Source organism: Heteronotia binoei, chromosome 11 (assembly GCF_032191835.1).
Source record: "Heteronotia binoei isolate CCM8104 ecotype False Entrance Well chromosome 11, APGP_CSIRO_Hbin_v1, whole genome shotgun sequence".
Classification (NCBI taxonomy): Eukaryota; Metazoa; Chordata; class Lepidosauria; order Squamata; family Gekkonidae; genus Heteronotia; species Heteronotia binoei.
The window spans coordinates 50392845-50416736 of record NC_083233.1 but is presented as its reverse complement, the minus strand read 5'-3'; the positions used below and the strand labels follow the sequence as shown (position 1 = coordinate 50416736).

General features: G+C 42.1%; 2 protein-coding genes across 4 annotated transcripts in view; one reads left to right on the top strand and one right to left on the bottom strand.

Annotated features, from left to right (window-relative positions):
• Nucleotides 1–10541, top strand: part of SFI1 (SFI1 centrin binding protein) — a 28746-nt gene extending 18205 nt beyond the window's left edge. Inside the window, exons 16-23 of the mRNA XM_060250348.1 lie at nt 2371–2547; nt 4414–4667; nt 5637–5732; nt 6427–6667; nt 7293–7455; nt 7681–7804; nt 8732–8834; nt 10156–10541. Coding sequence (XP_060106331.1) covers nt 2371–2547; nt 4414–4667; nt 5637–5732; nt 6427–6667; nt 7293–7455; nt 7681–7804; nt 8732–8834; nt 10156–10263 — 1266 coding nt within the window. The 3' untranslated portion in view covers nt 10264–10541. The remainder of the gene's footprint in view (nt 1–2370; nt 2548–4413; nt 4668–5636; nt 5733–6426; nt 6668–7292; nt 7456–7680; nt 7805–8731; nt 8835–10155) is intronic.
• The window catches only part of PISD (phosphatidylserine decarboxylase), a 68008-nt gene continuing 54512 nt past the window's right edge, over nt 10397–23892 (bottom strand). For all 3 annotated transcript variants that reach the window (XM_060250360.1, XM_060250359.1, XM_060250362.1), the window contains exons 4-8: nt 18859–19095; nt 16773–16911; nt 15413–15559; nt 13611–13771; nt 10397–12760 (exon numbers count right to left, since the gene is read on the bottom strand). In XM_060250360.1, the coding sequence (XP_060106343.1) occupies nt 12536–12760; nt 13611–13771; nt 15413–15559; nt 16773–16911; nt 18859–19095 (909 nt within the window). In that variant the 3' untranslated portion in view covers nt 10397–12535. The remainder of the gene's footprint in view (nt 12761–13610; nt 13772–15412; nt 15560–16772; nt 16912–18858; nt 19096–23892) is intronic.

The following is a 23892-nucleotide window of genomic DNA, read 5'->3' as shown; positions in this document are numbered from 1 at the left end:
AACAGTATGAAACTTGGGGAAATCACCAGTGTGGAAAAGGCTGAAGTGTCTTTCCCCCTCACTTTCCAACTCTTTATGTGACATTGAGAAGTAAAAGTCCAAAAAAACACACAGTTACTGCCCAAAGGGACTTTGGTCTTGTGTTTCAAAGTGAGCCCCTCTCTGGATCCTGGCCACAAAGATTTGGCCTCCAACTTTTTTTCTGCCTTAATCAAGTCTTTGCTTAGACTTTGTCCAATTGTGCTACAACTCTCCACTTCTTCCTTTTTTCTGAGTTTTCCCCCCTTTCATTCATTTTGCCATCTTACTGCCAATTGTGAGAGCCTTGAATTAAGGATTAAAGTGAAGAATGACTTGCGTGCTGAGTTGCAAGTTACTACAACACTTAATAATGAAATCCCCAGGACTTAACAGGGATATTGGTTTCTTATCTCACTACATATTCTAACCTCATTCATCCCTTACATTTATATTACCAATTCTCCAGAAAGGCCATACATCCTCTTTATTTTATTTTATTTCTTATTTAAAATAATAGATTAGAATAGTAGACAGTAATGTAACATAATAGCAGAATGTAATGTAATTTGGAATGTTAGATTGGAATGTATTTCTTTGGTCTGGGGACAGGGGAGATAACTCTACACAGCAAGTTGCCCTACTTCAAAAAAGTTTCTGTATGGTTCCCTCCATGCTTGAAGTAGAGACAGGTGGAGTGTAAAGTAGAGACAGGTGGAGTGGTAAAGTCTCAGTTAATTGCTGTCAGCATTCCACAATTAAGGATACATCTGCCTAGAGATCTCCAATTTTGACATATTTATTTCCTTCACTGTGGCCCCCCACCAGAATTAAACCCGAACAAAGAGTAACCATAAACTGTTTGTTGTTCCTGTTTATCCTTGAATCTGTTAAATATCTTTATTATGCTGTATGCTAATTCCCTGCTCATCTATGTGTATGGACTGGTAATTTGCATTTCATTCTATATGAAGAAGAGTGTGTGCACATGAAAGTCTGAATAAAACTTCGTTGGTCTTAAAGGTGCCACTGGACTCAAAGCTTGGTTTAAGACCAACGCAGCTACCTACTTGAATGTGTTATGTTTTTCTATAAGAATACATCTCTCAAGGAATGTTTTTTATTTCCATTTGATTGGGGCAAAATGGCCTCATTCTCCATTGGTGTAAGAAGGCAACCCTGAATTGATTACTGCTCTTTTTTGCTTTGAGGGCAGGGCCAGGAAATTCTAGGAGATCCTGATACCTTCTCTGCTAAGAGTATCCATGAGCTCCAGGGAAGGCTCATAAGCCTCCTTGTCTTCTCCTCTGCTATATTTTCTGCAGCTTTGTTTCTCATCACCCTATCCTAGTCAGCCCTGGCAGGATGCCTCCAAAACAAGTGGAACATTCCATCTTCCTTCTGACCTCCTTCACCCTAATTTTGTTGTCATGGCTCAAAGTAGCATCAGCTATGCAATAGCCCAGGGGTCCCCAATGTGATGCTTGCGAGTGCCATAGTGTCCACCTAAACTTTTCCTAGTGCTCACCAAGTTAAGCCAGGTAGGGCTTTTGCCTAGCAAGATTTCTGATTGGCCGCTGCATATTTGATTGGCTGTTCAGATTTTTAAATACGCTGCTGTGGGAACAGCTGCCATCACAGCACAGGGATCTTCACTGTGTGACTGAAAATAAGATGCTGCAGCCATTTTGTGCCTGGCTTTGCCTCCTGTGACAACCATTTTGTGGCTGCTCCCACCACACTGTATCTGAATCCCAGAGGAGCTCACAGGCTCAAAAAGGTTGGGGACCCCTGGTGTAGCCATTGAACTATTTGGATGGCAGGTACTCCCAACTGTGATGAGTCCCACTATGTGAGACTGCCACCCAGGATGTCCTCATCTTTTCAGCATCCCTCTCAAGGGTTTATTCTCTTTGATGGAATGATGTTACACTCCCAAGTGATGTTGCTTATCCAGCTGGAACACGTAAATTGCCATGTCTGTGAGCCGCCCTGAGCCTGCCTTTGGCGGGGGAGGGCGGGATACAAAAATAAATTTACTTACTTACTATCTCTGAAGAAATGTAGCAAACTGGCAGCACCCTTAAGAATCCCCTCTTTCAGGGTCTCTGTTTCCTCTGCCTGTGTTAGCAAAACTTAAAAGTATTTTGTCTTCACTTCTGTAGTCCCAGAACTGGCAGAGCCTCTTCCCAGCAGGCAGGAAAGAAGGCTCTGCATAATGACTTTGTCCTTGTCTACTGAATGATTGAGAAGAACAGTCCTCTTGGGGTACCTTCCTATTCCACCCAAGAGAAGAAATCCTCTGGTGAAATGCAGTGTTCCATTCCAGTTCCTTGTGTATCTTTACCGCAGGTATTTGATGCTTGGATAGGATCTGTCCTGGAACGGCAACGGAAAAAGGCACGAATAGAGAAAGCTGTGGAGGTTTACCGGGCTGACTTGTTGCAGGAGGGTGTGACACGCATCCTGAGATATGCAGCTGGCATGAAACAATTCCGAGGGAAGCTGCAAGCCCAACACCAGCTGAAGGTAAAAAGAGTTGAGATGGGCTTTAGGATGGTCTGGGTCTTCCCAGACTACTCCAAGTTGGGCTTATGCTATCTTTACGCATGTCTAAGCATGTTTTTTCTTCAGGGGACCCCATGTTGAAAAAGCACTGCATGGGCCTAAGAAAGAGTGGCCCATATCAAAGAACACTGCTTAGCAACACTGGAAAACTTTCTGCTCCAACTTAAAGTAGTACTTCCTCTGGTAGAAGAGCTGTTTAAGATGGAAGGCTCTCTTGACTGGAGGAAGGCTTCCGGTTTTGCAGAGCAGAATGGTAATATGCAGAACAGTGGCTTGTTCAGGACCACCAGGCAGGTTCCATAGCCAAAAATTAGCTTGATTCTGAGTTTCCCATTTTCAGACATCCTCGGCTGCCTGCTGCACCAGACTTGGACTTTATATTAATCCTTCAAGGCTGCAAAGGCTTAGCTTAGATCACAGCAGAATTTACATTTGGGTCAGTATATAGGGTCTACTCATTTCATGTGACAGAGTACTTGTGCAGCATAGGCTAGGTTTCCCACAGACTGAGCTTCGTGCTCTTGTGATAGTGTAAATATGCCTTAGAATCCCACAGCCTTATCTCTGGGGGATGTGGTTTTCTCTGATGCTGAAATAATACACATGTATTTACTGAAAGAGAGCCTGTGGTGCAGAGTGGTAAGCTGCAGTACTGCAATCCAAGCTCTGCTCACGACCTGAGTTCAATCCTGGTGGAAGCTGGGTTCACATAGCTGGCTCATGGTTGACTCAGCCTTCCGAGGTCAGTAAAATGAGTACCCAGCTTGCTGGGGGGGAAGTGTAGATGACTGGGGAAGGCAATGGCAAACCACCCCATAAAAAGTCTGCCGTGAAAATGTCATGATGTGACGTCATCCCAGAGTCAGAAACGACTGGTTCTCCCCATATGAACCCCAGAGAGCACTGAGGTCAGTGGGGAAGAACCAACTGACTATCCCCGGGCCGAAGGAGGCAAAATTACAGAATACTCGTACACGGGCTTTCTCCATTGCAGCTCCACACCTATGGAACCAGCTCCCGGAAGAAGTGCGGGCCCTGCGGAGCCTTGAACAGTTCCGCAGGGCCTGCAAGACCTTCCTCTTTAGGATGGCCTTTACCTGATTGATTGACTGATGGACTCGTCTTAAGTGATTCCGCCATCATACATACTTGCATCTAATAGAATAGCACCAGAAATGTTAATTTTAAATTGGAATGTTTTAAGTTTAATGTTGATTTTAAAATTTGTTGTATAACTCATTGTACAGACTGATTATGTTGTTAGCCACCCTGAGCCTGCTTCGGCGGGGAGGGCGGGATATAAATAAAATATTATTATTATTATTATTATTATTATTATTATTATTATTATTATTATTATTATTATTATTATTATTATTATTATTATTATTATTATTATTATTATTATTGCACAGGGGACTACCTTTACCTTTTTATTTGCTGGAAGGGATAATTGGATCGTCAGCTGTGCTTCAGGACAAGATGGATGACTTGGGAAGCCCAAAGCCACTAGTGAAGTTGTCATTTTTCCCTGATGGAAAGTCAGGCTGTCACCTGTCATCTTCTTAGTGCCTTAGTTCAGCTCAGTGCAGCCAAAAGAGAGTGAGCTGCATCCTGAAGGGGTGAGATGAGTGACAGGAACTAGCCTGACTTTACCTTGGTGCTTCTTGACATGTGTGATCCAGGCCAAGGACTCATGATCAATCCATCACCACTAGGTCTGCCTGCCCATCTTTTTCTTGGAGCAGACTGACAAGCACCTGTTCCCTTCCCTTGTGGTGCTGTCTTCCATGCATCCTACAGTCTACTGCTGTTTTCCAATTGCAGGTGGCTAGCCACTACCACCATCTGGTCTATCGTTGTGCCATGCTCTGGAAGCAGAAGGCTCTCTGCCAGAAACAAGGCCTATCTCTTCCAGGGGCCCCACTCAAGAAACGAGTTTCGTTCAAGGTGCCAATACCCAATGCAACTTCTGATGGAGGTAGTGGAAAAGTATCAAGTCTGTGCTCTGGGCTAAGGCCTGCTCAAAGTGAAGAACTACCACTATACTTGGCTGCTGGAGACTCCATCCTTACTGAGTTGTGAGTTGAAAAGAAAATTCTTTCACTCTCGTTGCTAACTTATTCTTGAACTTCTGAACTGGGACAAGTTAGATTTCCTTTCCTCTTAATACACAGCCTATCCAGATATCCACAGCTGTTCTATTTGTGCAAGGTTGTATATTCTTGGGTGCCACATACAGGGCAGTTCCTGCTTTGAAAGCAGCCACAGCAGCCCAGTCTTGGCTCTTCTCTCACAGGCCATGGAGTTTAAGAGTAGGAGCAGATCTCTCTTAAAGATGGAACTGCCTGTTATGGGGTGACACAGAGATGCTATTGATAATGGCATCTGCAGTGTCTTGACATCACCTGCTGTGTGACAGTTTCCCACCCCTCCTTCACCAATTGGCTGTCCGCTACCAGTGGCGGTAAGAAGACAGGGAAAGCACTGCTTGTGATGGTGGTAAAGAACTCTACACAGAAATGCAGCCCTATGTTTCTGATTTGTAGTTCTATCTAAAATGAAGACCTACCCAGGCAAGAATACCTTGACATGCATAACATTTCTTTGGAAAATATGATGAAATGTTACCTTATGGAAAACTATGGAGGGGGAGATCTTTGGGAAAACTGGAAATGTGTAAGAGTCAATCAAGGGGTTTTATTAGCGCTCAGGGTTGTATATAGTATGGAAGAGAGAGGATCTGAAAGAGGTTCTGTTTTTATTAACAAATGCAGTGCTTCTTAAGATGTACAGAGAAGCTAACCCTAGGGATGGTGGCGTAGGGGAGAGAGATGGAGAACAACATCTCCATGTAGAACAGACTCGCCAGTCTTGGCACAGAATAGCTGTTTTTCTGGCTTATTTATTTATTTAGAACATTTATTTGCTGCCTCTTAAGGAACCTACCTGAGGCAGTTTATAAAAATGAAATAAGAACAGAACATTAAAAGATCCTAATTAAAATACAGATTAAAAAAGCTCCATCATGCCTTCTTTCTTATGCACAGGCACTCAGTCCAGCAGAGAAGGCTGCAGCCTCGCAGGCCTGATTTCCTGCTGCAGTCTTTGGAGAGATTGGAAATGCCAAGCTCCAACTGGAACAGGTAGGGACACACCAGTCTCAGGCATGGCAGCCTGCAGCCTGAGCAAGCTTTGGTTAAGGGCTCCCACTGCAACTTGCTGATATAGTGCCCTTTTGTGAGTAGTGAGATCTAGCCACTTTTAGCCAAGTAAGCATTCTGGTCCTCCCATGAAATTCTGCTGCAGTTTTGGAGTTGTTTTCTTGATGAAGTTGTAAAAAAGAAGAGCAGGACTCTTTTTATGCCATGAGAATTATAGGTTTGACAAAATACAAAAATCTGGAAGAACAGTGTTTCTGTTGTAAGATAAACTGTTAAGAGTTTCTAGAGGATGTGTTAGGAGTTTGACATCTTATCCTTTGCTTAAATAAAAGTAAAAAACAGTCATGCACTGTACTTGCAGAGAAAAGCTTCATGCAAGAAGATTGTACCTGTTGCTCAGATCATAGGTTTACCTATTTTCCGTTTTTCCAAGTCATCAAATAGGCACATATATTTTTGTAACCAGAATAAAACATGTATATGAAATCCCTACTGATTATCGCTTGCTAAATTGTAAGCCACCTTGGAAGCTACATTGGCATCCCTTCTAGTAAACCAGTGTATGTCTGTAGAAGGTAGTATAGGTTTTCTGCATCTTCCTCTTTCATGTCAAGGATATCTGTGTCTGGATTCTCTCAAAAGAGAAAACTATCTTGTCTGTCTTGTTCCCTTCTAGACTAGGAGCTCTAAGTGGGCCTTTGCAGCAAAATGCTCTGAGCAAACCATGTCCTCCAGTTAGTGCCTCTTTGCATTCAACCCTAAACGAGCAAAGTAGTCGCCTTGCTTCATCAGGAGACTCCAGCTGTTCGTCACCTCCCCTTCTCAAATCTGGTGTGCCACATAGCACAGCCTGTCCAAAGCTGGAGTTGTTGCCCCCTTCCTCCTTTGTGCCACGACTGAGAAACGGAGAGAAAATGGTGAGTTTTCATGCAGAAGACAGTGGTCATATGAAGGGCAGTTGACCTCGTTTACAGTTTGCTAAAGCCAAGGAACTGGCAACTTCTAAAACGCAGTCACAGTGGCCATGGGCCAAATTATTTATCTCCTGATGTATTTTTTAAAAAACCTTAATAAGGAACTGGGGAAGGTGCAATACAACTTCTGGTAAGGGGGTGGTGTCTCTCATACCATTTTCCAGATTGAAATTCTCTACCATCCCTTGGTGTTAGTCCTGGCAGAGAAAGAAGACAGACATCTAGCTGTCCTTTCCCTACTAGTGCTAATTATTGGTCTAGGAAGAGAGGAAGTCTTGGGGAAATGACATGTGGGAGAATGGTTGAATCCTGTCCCCAGTGCTATGGCCCCAATACATCCCACCATTCTCCCCCCCCCCCGCCCCATGGAATTTTCTTTTTATTTAAAAAGTGATCCATTTGTGGATTTCCAGCATTTAATATAGTTTGTCTTAAAAGCTTATTGGATATTAACATACATAAAACTCCATACAACAGCTTTGCAAGCCTTATAACATGTTTAAATAGAAACCACAAAGCAGAATTTGGTTGGCTGAGTATTTGAATTTTTGTTTTCTCTCATTTCCAGGGTGAGGAGAAGTCTTTGAGCTTTCACCCTAAGTGCTATACTACAAGCCCTCCAATAACAGCCCCCTGGAAAGAGAGAGTAGCAACAGGCCAAAGAGAAGACTTGCTCTTGCCAGCAGACTTTGTCAGAAGCAAGGGCCCTTCCTCCCTTTATGGAAGGGCAGGTAATAGTGCTGCTCATATGAGCACTGGCAGAAGGAGTAAAACTCTTTCTTTTGTCAGCATGCATTGGGGCTTCTGAACTATGCAGTGATCATCTGTGCTTCAGGAGAGGAGGCAGTCCCATGGTAGAAAATATGTGAGGGGGGGGGGGAGAAATATCTTGGAATTCAGTACAGGATCTGGAAGCTAAGCAGCGGGAATGATGTAATCCTTTGTTTTGGTTGTAGGCCAACAAGACAATCAGATGGACAGTTCCACACGAGAGGCAGAAGTTCATAAGCAGCTGAAGGCTGAGCTCCGACAGATCGGGCAGAAAATGGAATGCTATCACAGAAATCAGCAGGAACTGAAGTGTGTAGAGATGTACCCTTCCTCATTTGCACTTGGGGCTTTGCCTTAGGCATAATAACTGTTAGGAGTCTTTTACTGGGATTCTCTTTGGGCTGCTACACTGATGTGATCCTCCTCCTGCAATGGCTACAAACACTGGACCATGTAATACCTTGCTTCCTAGGACTGCAAGGAGTTATTGATTCCATTCTTATTCTATTTAGATGTACTCACCTGCTAATCAAAGGAAGATAGTTTGCTGTTATTTGTTTTCCCTTGTTTGCTATAGTTTGGTCAAACATCTGAAACAATAAGCATTGTTTAGAACGAAAAGGTGTAATGTCCAGTTTTCCCATCAAACCAGGACTACAGAATGTTGCAGTCAGTAATGGACTGAAGTAGTTACTGACTTCTGGCACTTCTTGTGAGGGCTCTATCAAGTCCTGAGGGGGGAAATTGGTGGCAGCAGTGCCCCCTTATATATGAGCACCAGCACTTAGAAAGCAAGCAAACAGAAAGGTACTGAGCTGCAGGATTAAATTGTTCCATAAGTACACTCCGTTTATGAAAGAAAGATATAGACTGTAGTTAGTAGCACTAAGAGGAAAAAGTAGAAATGGAATCACTTTGTTATTTTCGGATGCTGATGCACCATTTGATAAAGCAGATTGTTTGGTGGGGGGTGTAATAAACTGTGGATTTGCTGAGGATGGCCATAGCCAACACAGTAATCTTCCAGCTTCAGTTCCCATCTGCTAAATGGAAATATTAGTGGCCTGCATCACAATTCTGTGAAGAAGAAAATGTTCATAACGTGGTGAGCATCTTATACAAACTTTAGTAGTGCAAAGTTGTAGTGGCCTACATGATTAGGAAGTGAGGAAAATAGCCTTCTTGCTCACCATCATTTGCAAACAGGGAACACTGAGAGGGGTTTTTTTCTTTCAGATCATGCCAGAGAAGACAACGCATTTTGCTGAAGTGGCTAAAAATGAGTACAGGAACTGAGGAGCAAGCATTTGTGCAACAAGTAAAAGGAGAGTTAGATCAGGTACAAATGCAAGTCCATCTTAGTGTTAACTGTATGAAAGTATACTGGATTTGCCCATTAGCACTAATGGCTGACAGTAAAAAAAAGACAAGAAAATGAACAGAACAAATCTGGAATCTGATATCTTTAAAGTGACAAAATTTTTCTCCTATTAGTCTTTTGTGACTAGAGCCCACTTCTTTCAGCTGAAATGTGGCGGATCCTTATTATGCAGACATACAGGACATGATTAAAAATAAACACAGGTTTAAAGGGCCATGAACTGAGGCAGTACAGGATGAAATAAAATTAACTTTGTATATTAAAATGCATGTCTAGCAAGAAGCCATTCACTGCATCTTTTCTGCAAAAGTTGATGCTAAGATATTTAAAGTTGTTGCAGAAAAAAAGCCACAGTTCAGTGGCATCCTAAAGACTAGCATAGCTACCCTAATTGAAAAGAAAACGTTGGATCTTCGAAGGGAAGCTAAGCAAAAGGGAGACTTGCATCTCAGAACAGGCACACAACCAATTGTGTGACAAACACCTAGAGTATTTGTTTTGTTTGCTTCTGCAATTCACCAGCTTTGATTTTTTTTAAAATGAAGTTTGTAGCTTTGGGAGCTAATAATGATAAATGTGTTTAATGAAATTAACAAGGTACAGGAGCCTTAAGTAGAACATTCTGTGATCAGGGCTTAGTAGTGTTAACATTCTGCATAATCCCCTTGCCGCTTTCCTTTGCTGTGAAACACCCATACTTTCTTCATTCTGCCTTTGTTGGCGCATTTGGTATTTTGTTCTAAATCTAATAATGTTCAGCCTCCTGACCTTGCTTGTTTATTCTGTCTATCCAGATTACTGCACTGAAGTACAGTGTTAGAGATTATACTTGGGTATGGTTTGGGTGGTAGCACAACAGATGTTTTTCCCCATGTCAAGAAAAGGCATGTGATGGACCCTGTACATTTATTAATTTTTTAAAAGGAAGTGTTTCTGTATCCATGCTCCCTTCTTGCATTTGGGTCAGTTTTGTGTTTGTCCTTCAGAAGTAAAAGAGAACAAGATGGGGCAAATCCAAATGATTTATTTGTGAGCAAGTGGCACGCAAGAGTTTCCAGTGTGTTAGCATCTTTTATTGCTGCTTGTTAAGAAGGCCTTGTTACTTGAAGATGGTTCCAAAGCTGCTTGGGTATGCAGTGTTAACGCTTGATGTATCTGAATCAGATACTTTATTATTTTAGCGTTCCCTGTAAGAAGTTACAAATTATTTCACAGAGGCACAAATTCCAACCTCTTTGTCAGACAACTGCTAATGCTTTGCATTCTGGTTTCTCTGCAGCTGAAAGTGCAGATCCAGTCCCTCACAAGCAAACTTGGAGAAGAGCGAGAAGAGATGCAGACCTACAGCACACGCATCCAGGACATTCAAGCTGCTCTTAACAGCTAAATCACTGCTTGTGCAATGGGAACAGTTAACCTTGATGGGGCTAGAGGCCCTGCTAGCTCCATGAAGTCTTGCAAGGAGTGATGCCTCTGTAAAAAGGCCAGGTGCTTTGTCTTTATAAAAAAAATCAAGCAGGGCAAGTCACTTCTTTTATTTAAAAATGTTTGCAATTAATGAGTTAATGTCCATAAGTTGTACATTTTGACATACAAAAATACTGTGCTACTGATACAGTTGAAAAATTAAATGGATTCTCCATGTAGGAGAAATTCACAGCATCACCAAGAAACCCAGTCCCACTTATTTAGGACCAATGTGACCTTTTCAGCCCTTGCTGCTACATGACAGAGTTCAGCACAGAATGTCCATCCAGTAGAATCCTGCTGAACAGAACAGGCAGAACATCCTTGAGTTCAGAACAATACAGATAGGCTGAGGAATAAGACATGAGAACTCAAAGCAGCGACAGCTATGCAGCCTCAGTGAGAGCAGTTTGTTCCTCCAGTGGCTAGAACAAGGCCATCCCTCTGGTGCCTGTTGTCTATTTTCAGCTGCTTTATGGCTGTCCCTTTTCAACTGGTTTTGCCTCTTGTGTGATGTTCAACCATCATGACATTTTAGGGTTAGAGGAGGGTGATTGGCTGCTTAAGAAATGAGCAGAAAACTGCTTTTCTAAAGTCTGTAAAGAGAGGCAGACCCGGTATCATGAAGAAGTCTCTGCCCTACGTCAGTCCCACCACCAGAAAGACGGGGGTCAGTAGAAGCATTCATGCCTCAAGCAGGACACACACATCAGAAAGATCTGCTCTTTTCTACAGCAGGCACCTTCGTCTCTGTATTTCAGGGGAGGTATTGGGGGGGGGGCTTAGCGTTCTCTTCCTGATATTCCTTTTATATCAAAAGAAGACAGTCGCTTTCTGGTCACACACGTGTGGGTTGGGTGCGTGTGCGCGCTGGCAAATATACACATAAGGCTTAAGATAAGCATACACAACAGGTGTTTTTAAAGGGAAGATACAATTTAAAGCTAAATAAACTCATCACTCCTGATGTTTATCTATGTACGCTTGTTTCTTAAATTCAAAACAATTCATTTAAAAACAAAACATACTCTAAATAAAGGAATCCCTGTCTTTTGGCACCAGTCACTTTCAGAAACAGGCATAATGTTAAGTGGAGCCCCTTCTGAGCATTAATTTTGAGACTTTCATGATGTTTCAGAACAGAATTCTTGACATCAGGTCTTGCGTGGGGAAATTTGAACTTCTGAAGAAAGCGACATAAATATTAGCAAGTCCAGCAAACAGTGGGAAAAGTCAAATGCATGCAAGAAGAACTAGATTACTCAGAAGATTCCAAATGTTTTCTTTTAAAGTCTATCTGATAGCTACCTCAATTCTGCATCTGCAGACTGTCACTGTTTGCCTCTTTCCTCCCCCCAATCATGGCAACTCACTGACTGCTTGCAAAAGAATTCCCACTGGCTGTGCACAGAGAAATGAAGTCAACTGGGTAGTTTTTTTTAATGTTTTGAACTTAAAGGAGTCTGGGTATTTCCCATACAGAGCAGAAAACTTTTAAGGCCCAGAAGAGTAAGCTGAAATATTAGGTTTGGGGTGAGCTACAGCTATATGTAAAACAGGCTTCCTAAAAGCAAACATAATCAAGTCAAATAAGGAATGTGGACACAGTGTTTGAGGTTTAAAATACAGTGCAAACTTCTGCTTTAAAGGGAGAGTAACAGATTTAACTTTTTTAAAAAAAGATAAGTCCAATGGTGCTTGAATGTTTGATAATTCTCTCATTTTGCTGGCATTGGACATTTTTAAAACTGACAATGAATTAGGCTTGTATGAAGAGAATTTGGGAAACAAGTTTACCAAATAAAATAATATGGTGCATAGGTCAATCTGCTAGTGTCCCTTTAAAGGAGGAATCTCTCAGCTTCCTCTCCTCCTTCTGCAGAATCTATATTGGCTCAACACAGCCCTCGAGGTTCTGTGCAAAAGCGGGCTGCATATAGAAGTATAAAGGGAGAAACTATTGTTACTGCAGGCACAGGGAAGAAGAAAAGCCACCCTGGTCAACATTCTTAAAGGCCACGATCCCTGATATGTATGCAGCTCTCATAGTGGGTATGCACTTGTGCACCCCCAGTTTAAGAACAAGTGTCCTCACTCAGTTCCTGCTGAGCAATACTCCCACCTTAGATAAACTTTTCCTTTTTCAAATTGAGTCCCTATTGCATATAAAATCCCCTCTGGCAGTGGAGGCTCTAAAGAGATCCCAGGGCCTCTCCGAAGCGGATTTTCTGGCCAGGTTTCAGGTAGAAAATAAAGTCCTTCGGTGCCTCGAAAATCAAGACGATGGTTGATCCCAGGTTAAACTCTCCTAAATGTTCTCCCTTTCTCATGGGAATGCCCTCTTTGTTGTTGTTGGTTACAAAGCTGAAGTCATTATAGGAGCCTTTGCTGTATCGGGGGCTGTTTGTACGCAGGTCCTGCACAGACAGAACAGAAAGTGATGTTACTTAGCATCTTCATTACTCAAGGAGTAAGAAACCTTGCCATTATACCCTGCCTGAAAGGTTAAGGCAGTTACCCTCCCCCCCTCAATAATCAATCTGCCAGCTTAGTCTTCTGGGGGTTAAAGAAAAAGAGCCAACTTTTATGGCATTCACCTGCCTAGAGACAACAGTGACCAGAGCTAACAAGAGAAGTGCCTACTTGCAAACTTATGGCAAAGAAATTTCTACCCAATACCCTCTACTACTAAAATAGTATTCAACTGCTTCCTTAGCTTTTACCCAAGGAAGGAAAAGTGGATACCTGAATTAATCTAAAAGTAACAGCAGCAACAAGCAGGCATTTCTACAGGAACTGGTTTTTAAAGAAAAGATAATTGGATACATTACTGGTTGTACGCATACTAAGTCTTCCACATCTGGGTGGGCTAAAGTTCCACATTATTATACAAATGTTGTCCCTCTGCTACCCCAATGCTGCCTACTGTGACTGGCAGTTACACTCCAGTGTCGCAGGCAAAGGTCCCTCCCAGTCCTATTATCAAAGGTCTATTTCCCTGAAGGTTTCAGGGGCTGAACCCAGGACCTGCATGCATATACTATATTGCTAAACTGTGGCCTCTTCTACACAACATAGATTCAGAAACGGAACTAAAAAGCAGATTCAGGGGACTTGAGGCTACTTTGGAAACTGACAGAGCATTTGGTAGCTTTGCCTGCTTGCACCTTTTGTTAAAAAAACCCCTGAATTTTGAGACAGACATAACAGTTGCACCTCCTGCATAACTCTGCCATTGCTTCCTCTTAAAAAAAGATTCCTACTCACTCGGTCAAAATAGATGCGGATAGACCCCACGTTTTGTGCTCCAACTGCGGTCAAAGAAAAAAAGCCGTGTTTCCAGCAACCACTGAGGACTACTCGTTCATTATGGCAGAAGAGTTCCTTGATCCAGCGAGCAACCCCAGGATTCACAGACATCAGGGAGCCTGAGTGAACAAGGAGAAGGGGGAAAGCCTGTCTTTTACTCATCCAGCTAATATAAGTATGGGGTCATATGATCAGGAACGACTTACAGGACAAAACGCTCAGGACTTGTGGGTCAGGATCACTGTAGTATACGAGCCAAATAGCAGTAAAATAAAAACAAGAGAAGATCAATTTTTATTACAGTCCCTAGTGGCATCAAGTTCTTTTTTGGGGAGGAATGCAGTTATTTTATTCCATGGTCATTCTAAAGCAAACTAGTTTGTCAGGAGCAATAAATACCAAGGCAGTCTGTAGCAAAAGGAGGAGAACGAAGAAGGATATGATCATTACCCTTCCCCATTTTAAAATCCTGTCTTTCACAGGGATGCATACAAGGCATCACTTGCAGTGTCTTTTAGCCTAGCCTTCCCTCCATCATGTTCAGAATATGTGAAAGGAATCTATATAACTACAGCATTTCACTGATCTGTGTCTTAAAGGCAATTTTTAGCAAGTGCTAAAGTGCTTAGCTTTAACAGCCATTTCCCCATCTCCTACCCTTATCTCCCTGAAATTAGGGCAAGAAAGGAGCTGGCTTATGCCTGTGACAAGTAATGTGTTTTCAAAGACATCTCCAAATAGGAGTGGAGTGCAAACGGCAAGAGATGCTCCAGTGAGTTGGACCAGACACAGCAGGAGAGGCGTCCCCCCGGCCGTGCACATGTGCATGGTGCCAAACATTCAAAGGCTGAAGACAGTGAGGAAGATGCAAGTACGGGGCAGGCACCCTTTCCCAATCCCTCAGTGAGCCTACAGGCAAATCATTCTGATTTGCTACCAAAACAGATGTGGTCACCATGACCTTCATGGGAGATTCTAGTTTAGACACCTACCCAAGCCATGCCAGATGGCATATAGGAATCAGATGCAACACCTGTGTCTAAAGCAATGGGATTTGAATAGTGCTTCAGAATCTAATACATCTCTTTTTTCTTTCCAAGTAAATAAAATGCTTGGGAACTCACCTCTGAAAAGTATGTTGCCATCAGCATGCCAACCCCTGCCCCAAAAGAGGAGCATAGAGCTGCCAAACAAGGCTGTAATTGATTTTGTCCCAATAAAGCTCAATGCAAAGTCAAAACTAGGAGAAGGCAGCAACAGACAGAACTCAAGCCTGATTTAAAAGTGGCACAAGCAAGCAAAAACTCACCCTTGTTCTTCACAGAGAACTGATCTTTCATATGCTCATTGTGTCATTTAAACTGCTGCTGCTGTACACACAGCATTAGCACATGGGCTATGCATGAGAAGCAGCTAAGACCCAGTGTAAATGAGTTGTTGGATGTGTGACAAGCTGCAAAGGTAAGAACTCCTTCCCTGACTGCATCACTTCTAAATGTGATACTGCAGACCTCAGGAAGAGAGATAGAGACTTCGGATGTTTTGGGGTAACCCAGACATTTTGGGAGAGCCCCTTGGCATTACATACAATAAATGTCTCCCAAGATACATATTGCCAGAGAAGCATTAGAGTTCTCCAAGCAATTCAACATCTGGGATAGCCTAGTGAGAAAACATGCATTTCTAGTACACTGTTTTTCATAGTGCACCAAAAGAGTTTCTCAATTACATAGTGGCTTCACCTCTAAAATCAAGCCTACCTGGGAAGTGACGCCGATGAGACACTGTCCAGTCAGTAGGCGAGTGGAAACAGTGGTAATCTCCAGGTGCCAAGTAAATCACACAGTGATAAAGTTCATTGTTTTCTTGTGTGACTAGCTGCTTTTGGAAGGAGTCGGGGCAGGAGGCTGGAAGACAGCAAGAAAATAAATTTGCTTCCTAGGATTTCAACACAACATCCAGAACAAATGGTTAGCAGCACAGACCTCCAACTAAGCTTGATGCTGGTGATGGGGATGCTCTAAATGACATGCACCTGTATTTTAAAAACACAAAGACTGAGTCTCTAATGCCACATCAGTATGATAGCTGCAAAGATGTGGAAGAAAGCAAAAAAGAAAATTTACTATCTGAATGTCTCAAATGTCAAGCATTTATACCACTTTCACAAAACAGCTCACATTTAAAGGCAGGCAACAATGCATCAGCACAAAACTCCAACTGAGAAATTAAGCTCTATCTACAATTTTAGCAGGAGCTTTATAGGAGCCTGGCTGTCCTCAAAGGCACACTGTGACAGCTGCAAAATGCACTGCACTGTGTAGGACAATACTCCAGACGTGCATGCGCAACACAGCGCAATTCAATAAAACATTAGTTACCAGCCAATGAGTAAACCCCATCTTGGGGAAGTGTAAAAACAGAAGCAGAGATTAGAGTAAAAGTCTGCAATTCTATGCACTCTTACCTGACAGTAATTTGCATTGAGTGGAATAGGACTCCTCAGTAAATATTCATAGGACAGGGATGTAAAATTTCTTAGGATATTAGGGAATCACCCTAATTTAAAAATAAGAGCTATACAGATAGTGTGGCCTCTGCATCTGGCTTATAAAACAGCCTTCTGCATTTCATGCTATTTAAAAACAGAAAAAACCTACAGCATTTTAGGAGGCTACATCACATATACTGCCCACACCCATGGGAAAGCTGCACACACACGTTAATGGCCTTGACTTTTAGTTTCCATGGAGATGCTACGCATTGTTTGGTGAGTGTCTGGTCCCTGCCCAAGTCTGTGTGATCTCATCACCACAAAATGTTATCTCATCCCACACACATCAGCACAGTGTGCTGGTCACAGTTCCTATATTCTCAAAGATCTGAAGATAGGGATTGGTAGAGAGCCAATCAGTTCCCATTATTTACAGTGAACTCTAACCCTAATAAAGCATTATAGAAAGAAATTCAAAATAATTATGCTCAAGTTCTGTGACCAGGAAGAAGGATGAGAAAGAAGAAATTCTGGAATTGAAGAGGAAGGGTACGCTATTCTGTATGACAAGGTACTATACAACACAGTTGGCCAAACAAGACTACTAAATTTATTTGGGTATTTACCTGGCTTGACGTCAGCATTCTCGGTATTGGCATGTGGGCCCAGAAATGACTCCAGGGAGTAAGTGATGCCTTTCACTTGCTCAACTTCACAGTTCTTAACTTGTCCAAAACTGAGGATCTTGCCATCAGATGGACTGATCTACAGGGAGTAAATATAAGCAAAAATTCTCATGCTGCTATTTTTCAGTGGGAAAACAACCACCTTTTCTACTCTGTTCCAGTGCTATACATACATTCTCTTATAATCTCTTGGGCAAGAGAGAATATAAACCCAAGACCCAGCAAAGGCCCTTCAATCATTCATGTGGGAAGTATTTGTGAAGTTTTTGCATTGCTGCAGAGGGTTGAACTAGATGATCCTGGAGGTTCCTTCCAACTCTATGATTCTTACTGGAAGTCAGAATTTACATGTCAATTTCCTCCCCAAACATTCCCCTCCTAAGAAATGAACTACAAAAAATAGAGAAATTTAAGCTGAAACTTGCCCTAATTTAAAAAGAAGTGAGCAGAAGGAGGTAGTGGCTTCTTATGATGTCAGTCCATTTGCCATTTCCTCTTCTGGCAATCATCATGTGTTCTCTCTTTGAATCTCATCCCCATTTGTAGACTCTCCCAGCTGCATTCCTTCTCCCCTTCTAGAATCACCCAAACGGCAACCATCTTCTGTGATCTTTTCCTCTCTCCAGTTAGTTGCCCTTACTAACACTTGGCTCTCCAAATTCTGTCAGTTCAAGCTTCCACCTACACCCCCATGCTTCTGCTTTTCAACCTTCAAAGTAGATTCTGTACATTCTACTCTCTTTGCCTTGCTGCAATCATATATTACCTTCCAGGTTTTTCATAACCTAGCTTTGGACTGATTTGCCTTCTGACAACACTTGTCTTTTAGATTATTTTAATATCCATGATGATAATCCCTTGGACCCAGAAGCTTAACCTCACTCTGTTGGTGTTCCCCACAAATCTGTCCTTGGTCCCCTTCTATTCTCTCTTGACACACTGTCCTTGCGTAATCCCATCAAATTCAATAACTCCATGCCACCTATATAATTACACCTAATGCAACTTCTCCATCTCTATACTTTCTCCCCCTCCATCCAATTCCACATCTCCAGTTAACTGTCCAATATTTCTGCCTGGAAATCTCAAACTCAGTAAGTCCAAGATGGAATTTCTCCTCTTTCCTCCCATTACTTACTCTCCTCATGGATGCTCCAGGTTCATTGACAACATCATCATCCAACACAATGTAGAACAAGCATGGAGCCTTGACTTTAGTTTTGATCCTTCTCTCTCTTTTGCTTCACATATTCAGTCTGCTGCCAAGTCATATGGCTCCTCCCTTTATAACACAACAAAACTGTCTATTACACAGTTACAGTTCTTCCTTTCTACTTATCTGAATGAAAAATCTGCTCTGGTCATCTCTCTCCTTGACTACTGCAGTCTCTTTCCTCCTGGTTTTCTACTAATGTGCCTCAACCTCAGCCCCTACACTTCACTCTGTCAAAATCACTCACTGCCCTCATCTTCAGAACCATCCTTGGCCTTGCCCACCCTTATCTGTAGGCTCACATATATCCCTGCCCATGACCTTGATTCTTGAAGCTCCACCACCCCTCTGCTATCTTAAGGTCTCATGCTCCATCAAACAACTCTGCTGTTTCTCCCTTGCTGCCGCTTTATTCTGAGAATGGCTCCCAAAACACCTGCATGATGCCATCTCTTTCACTTCCTTCAAGCTTCTCTTTCAAACACAGTTTCTCCACTGAGCCTTTAGCACAGTCCCTGTAGTCCCCATCATCTATTGAAACTAAGCCTAAGAATGCATAACTGGATTTTATGCATAGTTGTCTCTTGCCCATCTCCACTGTTTGCTTTTCCTGTTGTTGCCTTCCTCATCTTAAAATTTAAATTTTAAACTCTTTGGGACGGGGACAGTATCTTCTTGTACTCCACGAAGGAGGATGCACAACATCAGCAACAAAAATCACACCACAAAGAGTAGGAAACCTGCAGCACCATTCTCATCAGGCCTGCTTCTGCAAATCAATTAACAGCCACACTATCATTCCATGCAACGTACCACACTATGGACACCACAAACAGGGCGTGCCTGTGGCTTCAGCTTCCGTCGAAAGAATTCACTAAGGTTTCGGTAGTGATGAAGATCTTCCACAGCTGCCTCCTTCATATTGACACCAAATGTCCAGATGTAGAGGCTGAGGACAGGTTTCCGGAGCCAGTTGGGCAGTTCTACACTGTTCAGGCGTCCCCAGGCTCGTGAGAGTAGTCTTGTTGGCACAGATTTGTATAGGGAAACCTAGAGAGAGGGGAGGGAGGGAAAATGGGAGCTATTGCACAACATCTACCACCTCCCTGCAAATATGAAAACCAAACACCTATCATAATCACCCTTAGCTTTTAAATGCAAGAGATCAAAGACTGCAGTATTTTTTTTTATTGTCCCACTTCACCCCCTGGCTCCCCTCCATTGATATGCAATGGTGGGAAAGCTGGATAAAAAGGCATCCAAATTAATGCTAGCATGAGGTGTTCAATTGAACTGACAGCCTCTGCTCTTTTGCTGTAACAATGAAACTTCTTAAAGACTCATTTCTCTGCTTATTGTATGAAAACCATTCCAACAAAGGAAAGCAGCGAGCAGAAATGCCATACTATAAGACAAAGCTTATGCTCCCTGCTGACATTTCAGCATTTAGTAATGGGCTTGCCTTTTTATGGAACAACATATTCTGTATTCTTGCCTGGAACAATTAGCAAGAACAGTATGTGAGAGCATGTTATAACCTCAACTAGATTGACTTTAGCAAAGGAAATTAATCTGCAACTTGTGGGAAAACATGCAGAACAGAAGTTTGTTACAGTCAGAGATTCCCGCTACCCCCACAACCAATGCAGAGCCCTGGAAACTATGGCTAAGATTTTTGGCAAACAGACTATTTTAAAATAAAAAGTTAAATAAAGCTGGCGTATTTCAGGTTTTTCCATAACAGTATATCACAGTACTCAGATATTCAGAAGCCAGCAAGATAGTTGTAGGTGATAACCAGCCTACTGTTTAATCAGAGGCCTTTTCCTCCAGTCATCAAAATTTGTGCTAATAGATGCATACAAATTATACATATTATACTGAAGAGTATTGCCATTGGGAAGAGTCTGGTTCTATCTCTGACTGAACAATTCTGTCTCGCTTACTGCTAAACTCAAGGAATTTGCAGCAAACCCCAATGGTTGAGGCTTCAACCAAAGAGTCGTCTTGCACATTTGCCAAAAGTTAGTGCTGAAATTACACAGAAATTAGACTCTTAAAACGTATTTCTAACCAAAGCATTTTACATTAACTGCTGTCCTCAGTCAGTGTCACTACAGGTGAAAATATGGCAAGGAAAAAAATTTATTCTAAATTCTATAGGGTTATGCTACAGCAGAAGAAACACTACGATGAAGCAGATGAAATGTAGGTCAGAACAGGCTGGGAACAAGTTAAAGAATTGTGGGATAATCTGCAGTCAGCAAGGCCTGATGAAACTGCTGTAGCTAATTCCTTTAAATCCTCTGGGGTTAAGCCTCGAGCCTTGACATTCCTCTTCAGGGGCACAGAACATAAAAGAAGTCTCCAGGAAAAGAATAAGGAAAACTCTGAAACAGCCAATCACTAAAACAAATCATAGAATGGTTTCTAAGCCTTTAGCAAAAAGCCAAGCTTCACAAGTCAGGAGGGGTTTACCAAAAATAAATCCTGGAAAGCCAGCTTTATCTCCTTTGACAAGGATCTTGTGTCAATTAGATCCATTCCAAATTCACACACAACATAATCCCAACTTCAATTCCTTATTGCAGAGAGGAGTTCTACAGGCCATGCCCACAAGCAAGTCAGAGGGGCACCCAAAGGACTGAACAGTTCCTTTTAAGGAGTGCCCTGGAAATGAGAGGAGAGGATCAGCACCCTTTTGTAGGCAGCTGGCCCTGCATCCAGAGTTTTTCCAATGCTTTTCACCAAAAGGTGGATTAATATATGCTGAGGGCACACAACTGGGAACCGCTTTGGAAGATGACTACAATTCAAGGTTTGCAAACAGCCAAATGCCTGAGCCAAATCAGAACCTTGTCCAGGAAACCAAGAGGAGAACTTGACTAACCTGAATGAGATCTGTTCTTTTTCACACCAGTGATTGAAACATCATGAGGACTAGTAAAAATGTTATGGGCTATTAACTTCTTTGGTTTTATTTTTAAGACTGTGATAAACTGTAAAGCCATATCAAATACAAATAAATGCAAAGTATCACCTATGGCGGGAGGGAAACAGGGTTCTTACTTGCAACCAACATTACAAAGTGTCTTGTGGCACCTTGAAAACTAAAAAATTCTGTGTTGGATGTTTTCTGAATCAGCCTATCTTGTCAGATGCAAGTAATGTTACATGACCTGGCAGAAATATAAACACAAGGATGCAAACAGAAGGGATTGTTTCAAAAAAGAGGCCAGAAGGTTCAGTGCTCCAAGCCCCAAGTATGTTATATGACACTGCAGAACACTAACAGAAACAAGATCTAATAGCAAGACTGCAAGACAATAAGAATGGTAAGATGAAGTGGCAAGTAAGATTAAAAGTGCAGAATTATTTTCTCTACAGAGCTAGTCATCCCTAGTCGTTACTAAGATGAAGCCATGTACTATCAAATCAGTAGCTTCGTGCTGAAACCATCCTTGGAAACTTTTTTTGCTGAAATATAGCAAATTTTTTGCTGTTGAATGTCCAGAAAAAGTCTGAATGCTTCCATTTTTACTGCATGATGTGTGTTCACTTGTCTTTCATGGTCCTATTTGGGAGAAGAGCACTGCTAGTGCATGGAAACACCCATCACAACAGAGGATGTGCAGGTGAATGAGCCATTGATGGTATAAGCTGATGTTCTTAGGCTCCTGTGTGGTGTCATTCAAATATTCAGTGCCAAAGCTGGCACTGAGGCTTGTTCTCCAACGTCTGGGTTTGTATCTTCAATGGGCAGTTTGTTGCCGATGAGCAGCTGCTTTACATTTGGAGACTGTTTGCCAGCAAAGATAGACCAACTTCATTGAGGGCTGTCAGTGGAAACGCCCATCTTCTAGGAAGACAATAAATGTGGGATGATGCAACCTATATTTCTTCTTCTTGATCTCCATGTAGTGCAACATATACTTGATTAGTTGGCTGATTTATCTAGAGATGGGTTTTGATGTTCTGACTAAAACTGCCTAGATAGATAGCCCGAGGCTTTATAAATTGTCAAGCACACATCTAAAGCACAATGTGTAACAAACTCAGAAAGCAAACTCTGTGTTTCAGTAATGGATGTGCCCCTTGCCAAGGCAGAAAAGTAGCCATGTTCCTTGCAGGATACCCTTCTGTATGAGCTAAACTAGAGCAAGCTGATTCTCTCAACTGTGTAACAAATGGCACTGTGGACACACAACCCACTGAAAAAGTGTTCTAGGGGCTCCTCTTGTGCATACCTCCTCTGTAAGAGAGATAATGCCACATTCATAGTAAGAGACTGGTAGTGGGCTTCCCAGCCCCAGAGAGATAAATTTGTGGGGACAGTGACCACCCAAATAGTTAAAAAAGCATGCCACTAAACAGGATTAACCTCTCCCAATAAATTAAGAAAATATGGTTCTATCATATGTCTAGAATATTCAGTAGTTTAGACTGAAGTCTCTGAAATCTATAGAATTCAAAACAGAAGAGGTCATATCCTAATGTAAGCACAGCAGAACATGAACCCAGTTGCTGCTAAAAGACTAAGACAACACAGGATGCAGTGTGCTCCCTATCTTGAACTGAAAGGGCAATCACTGCACAGGATTAACAAGGATTAACCAGAGTCCATTTATACTATGGAAGGTATGCTTAGGCGTGGCAACTCAAGGACTATGCTTTTGCTCCTATAAAGTACCAGTAACAGGATCCCAGATAATAGAGCGGTTAATTGGTATGATCACTCCCTATTGATAGAAAGTAAATAAGGTTCAATTCAAAGACTCAATTTGAAACAACCTATTTTTTCACCTTGTCAAAGACTGCTTAGCCTTAAAAAGATTAATATCACTAGTAGGATGTATAAGGACAAGAGTTCTTAGAAGGATGATACTCAGAACTTGAAGAACAGTGCTGCTGAGCACAATTCCAAAGCTGGCTTGTCCATCAAATACTTCCAAGAGACCAAAACACAGACTACATCTTTTTTGAGTCTGTCCAAAAGTGCCATCAATTTGCCATTTAAGAATTCTTTCAAACGGCAAGTCCTCTTTAGGAGACCAATTTCCTGGAACCAAAGAAAGTTGAGAGAAACCAGACATAGCATAGCATAGTCTAGTCCATTATGGCCTTTAGGTCTTAATCAACATTCTGGCATGCAGTATTCATTTGTTGCTTTGTTAGGTAAAAGTGCAACAGTTAAAATATATAAGCCAATCACATTTTATTGGGGGGGGAGGGGTCAAGGAAAGATTTCCACAGAAAATACTGCCATCTGAGACACAGTAATTGAAGGTACACAGAATAATGTAGTAGAAAAACTAATCAGCTCAAAATGTTAAGTTACCCACTGGGATCAAGTGTGAGTGTTGACACCTCTTTCCTTGTAATGTTTCAACAGAATTAGAAGTTATCGATTAAAAAGGAACAGTATTTTCCCATATATGCTTCTAAAAAGCTTCAGGATCACTGCTAGAGCTAGAGGAGACTCCATCACTAAGCCACATTATTGAGGAACAGGCAGTTGTACCTCAAGACTTAGCCATCCTCAAACTTTGTTCAACATAGAGGCAGAGATCTTCATTCACTGAAGAGGCAGAGATCTTCATTCACTGAAGAGGAAACTGTACCTCCTACTATATGGTCAGGCAAAGGCTCTGAAGGCCTGTAATTGGAATGGGGCTGTAGATGTTGCCATGGTTACCATGACTGATGAGGGGAACAGTTCATGTTGTTGACATTGGCCTTGAGGGAAGCAATAATACATGCAGTGGTTGAGGGCAGTGAGATTGTATCAGATGCTCCTGAGGACATGGTAAATCTCAACAAGGAGGGAAGGAGTGATAAATTCCTGAT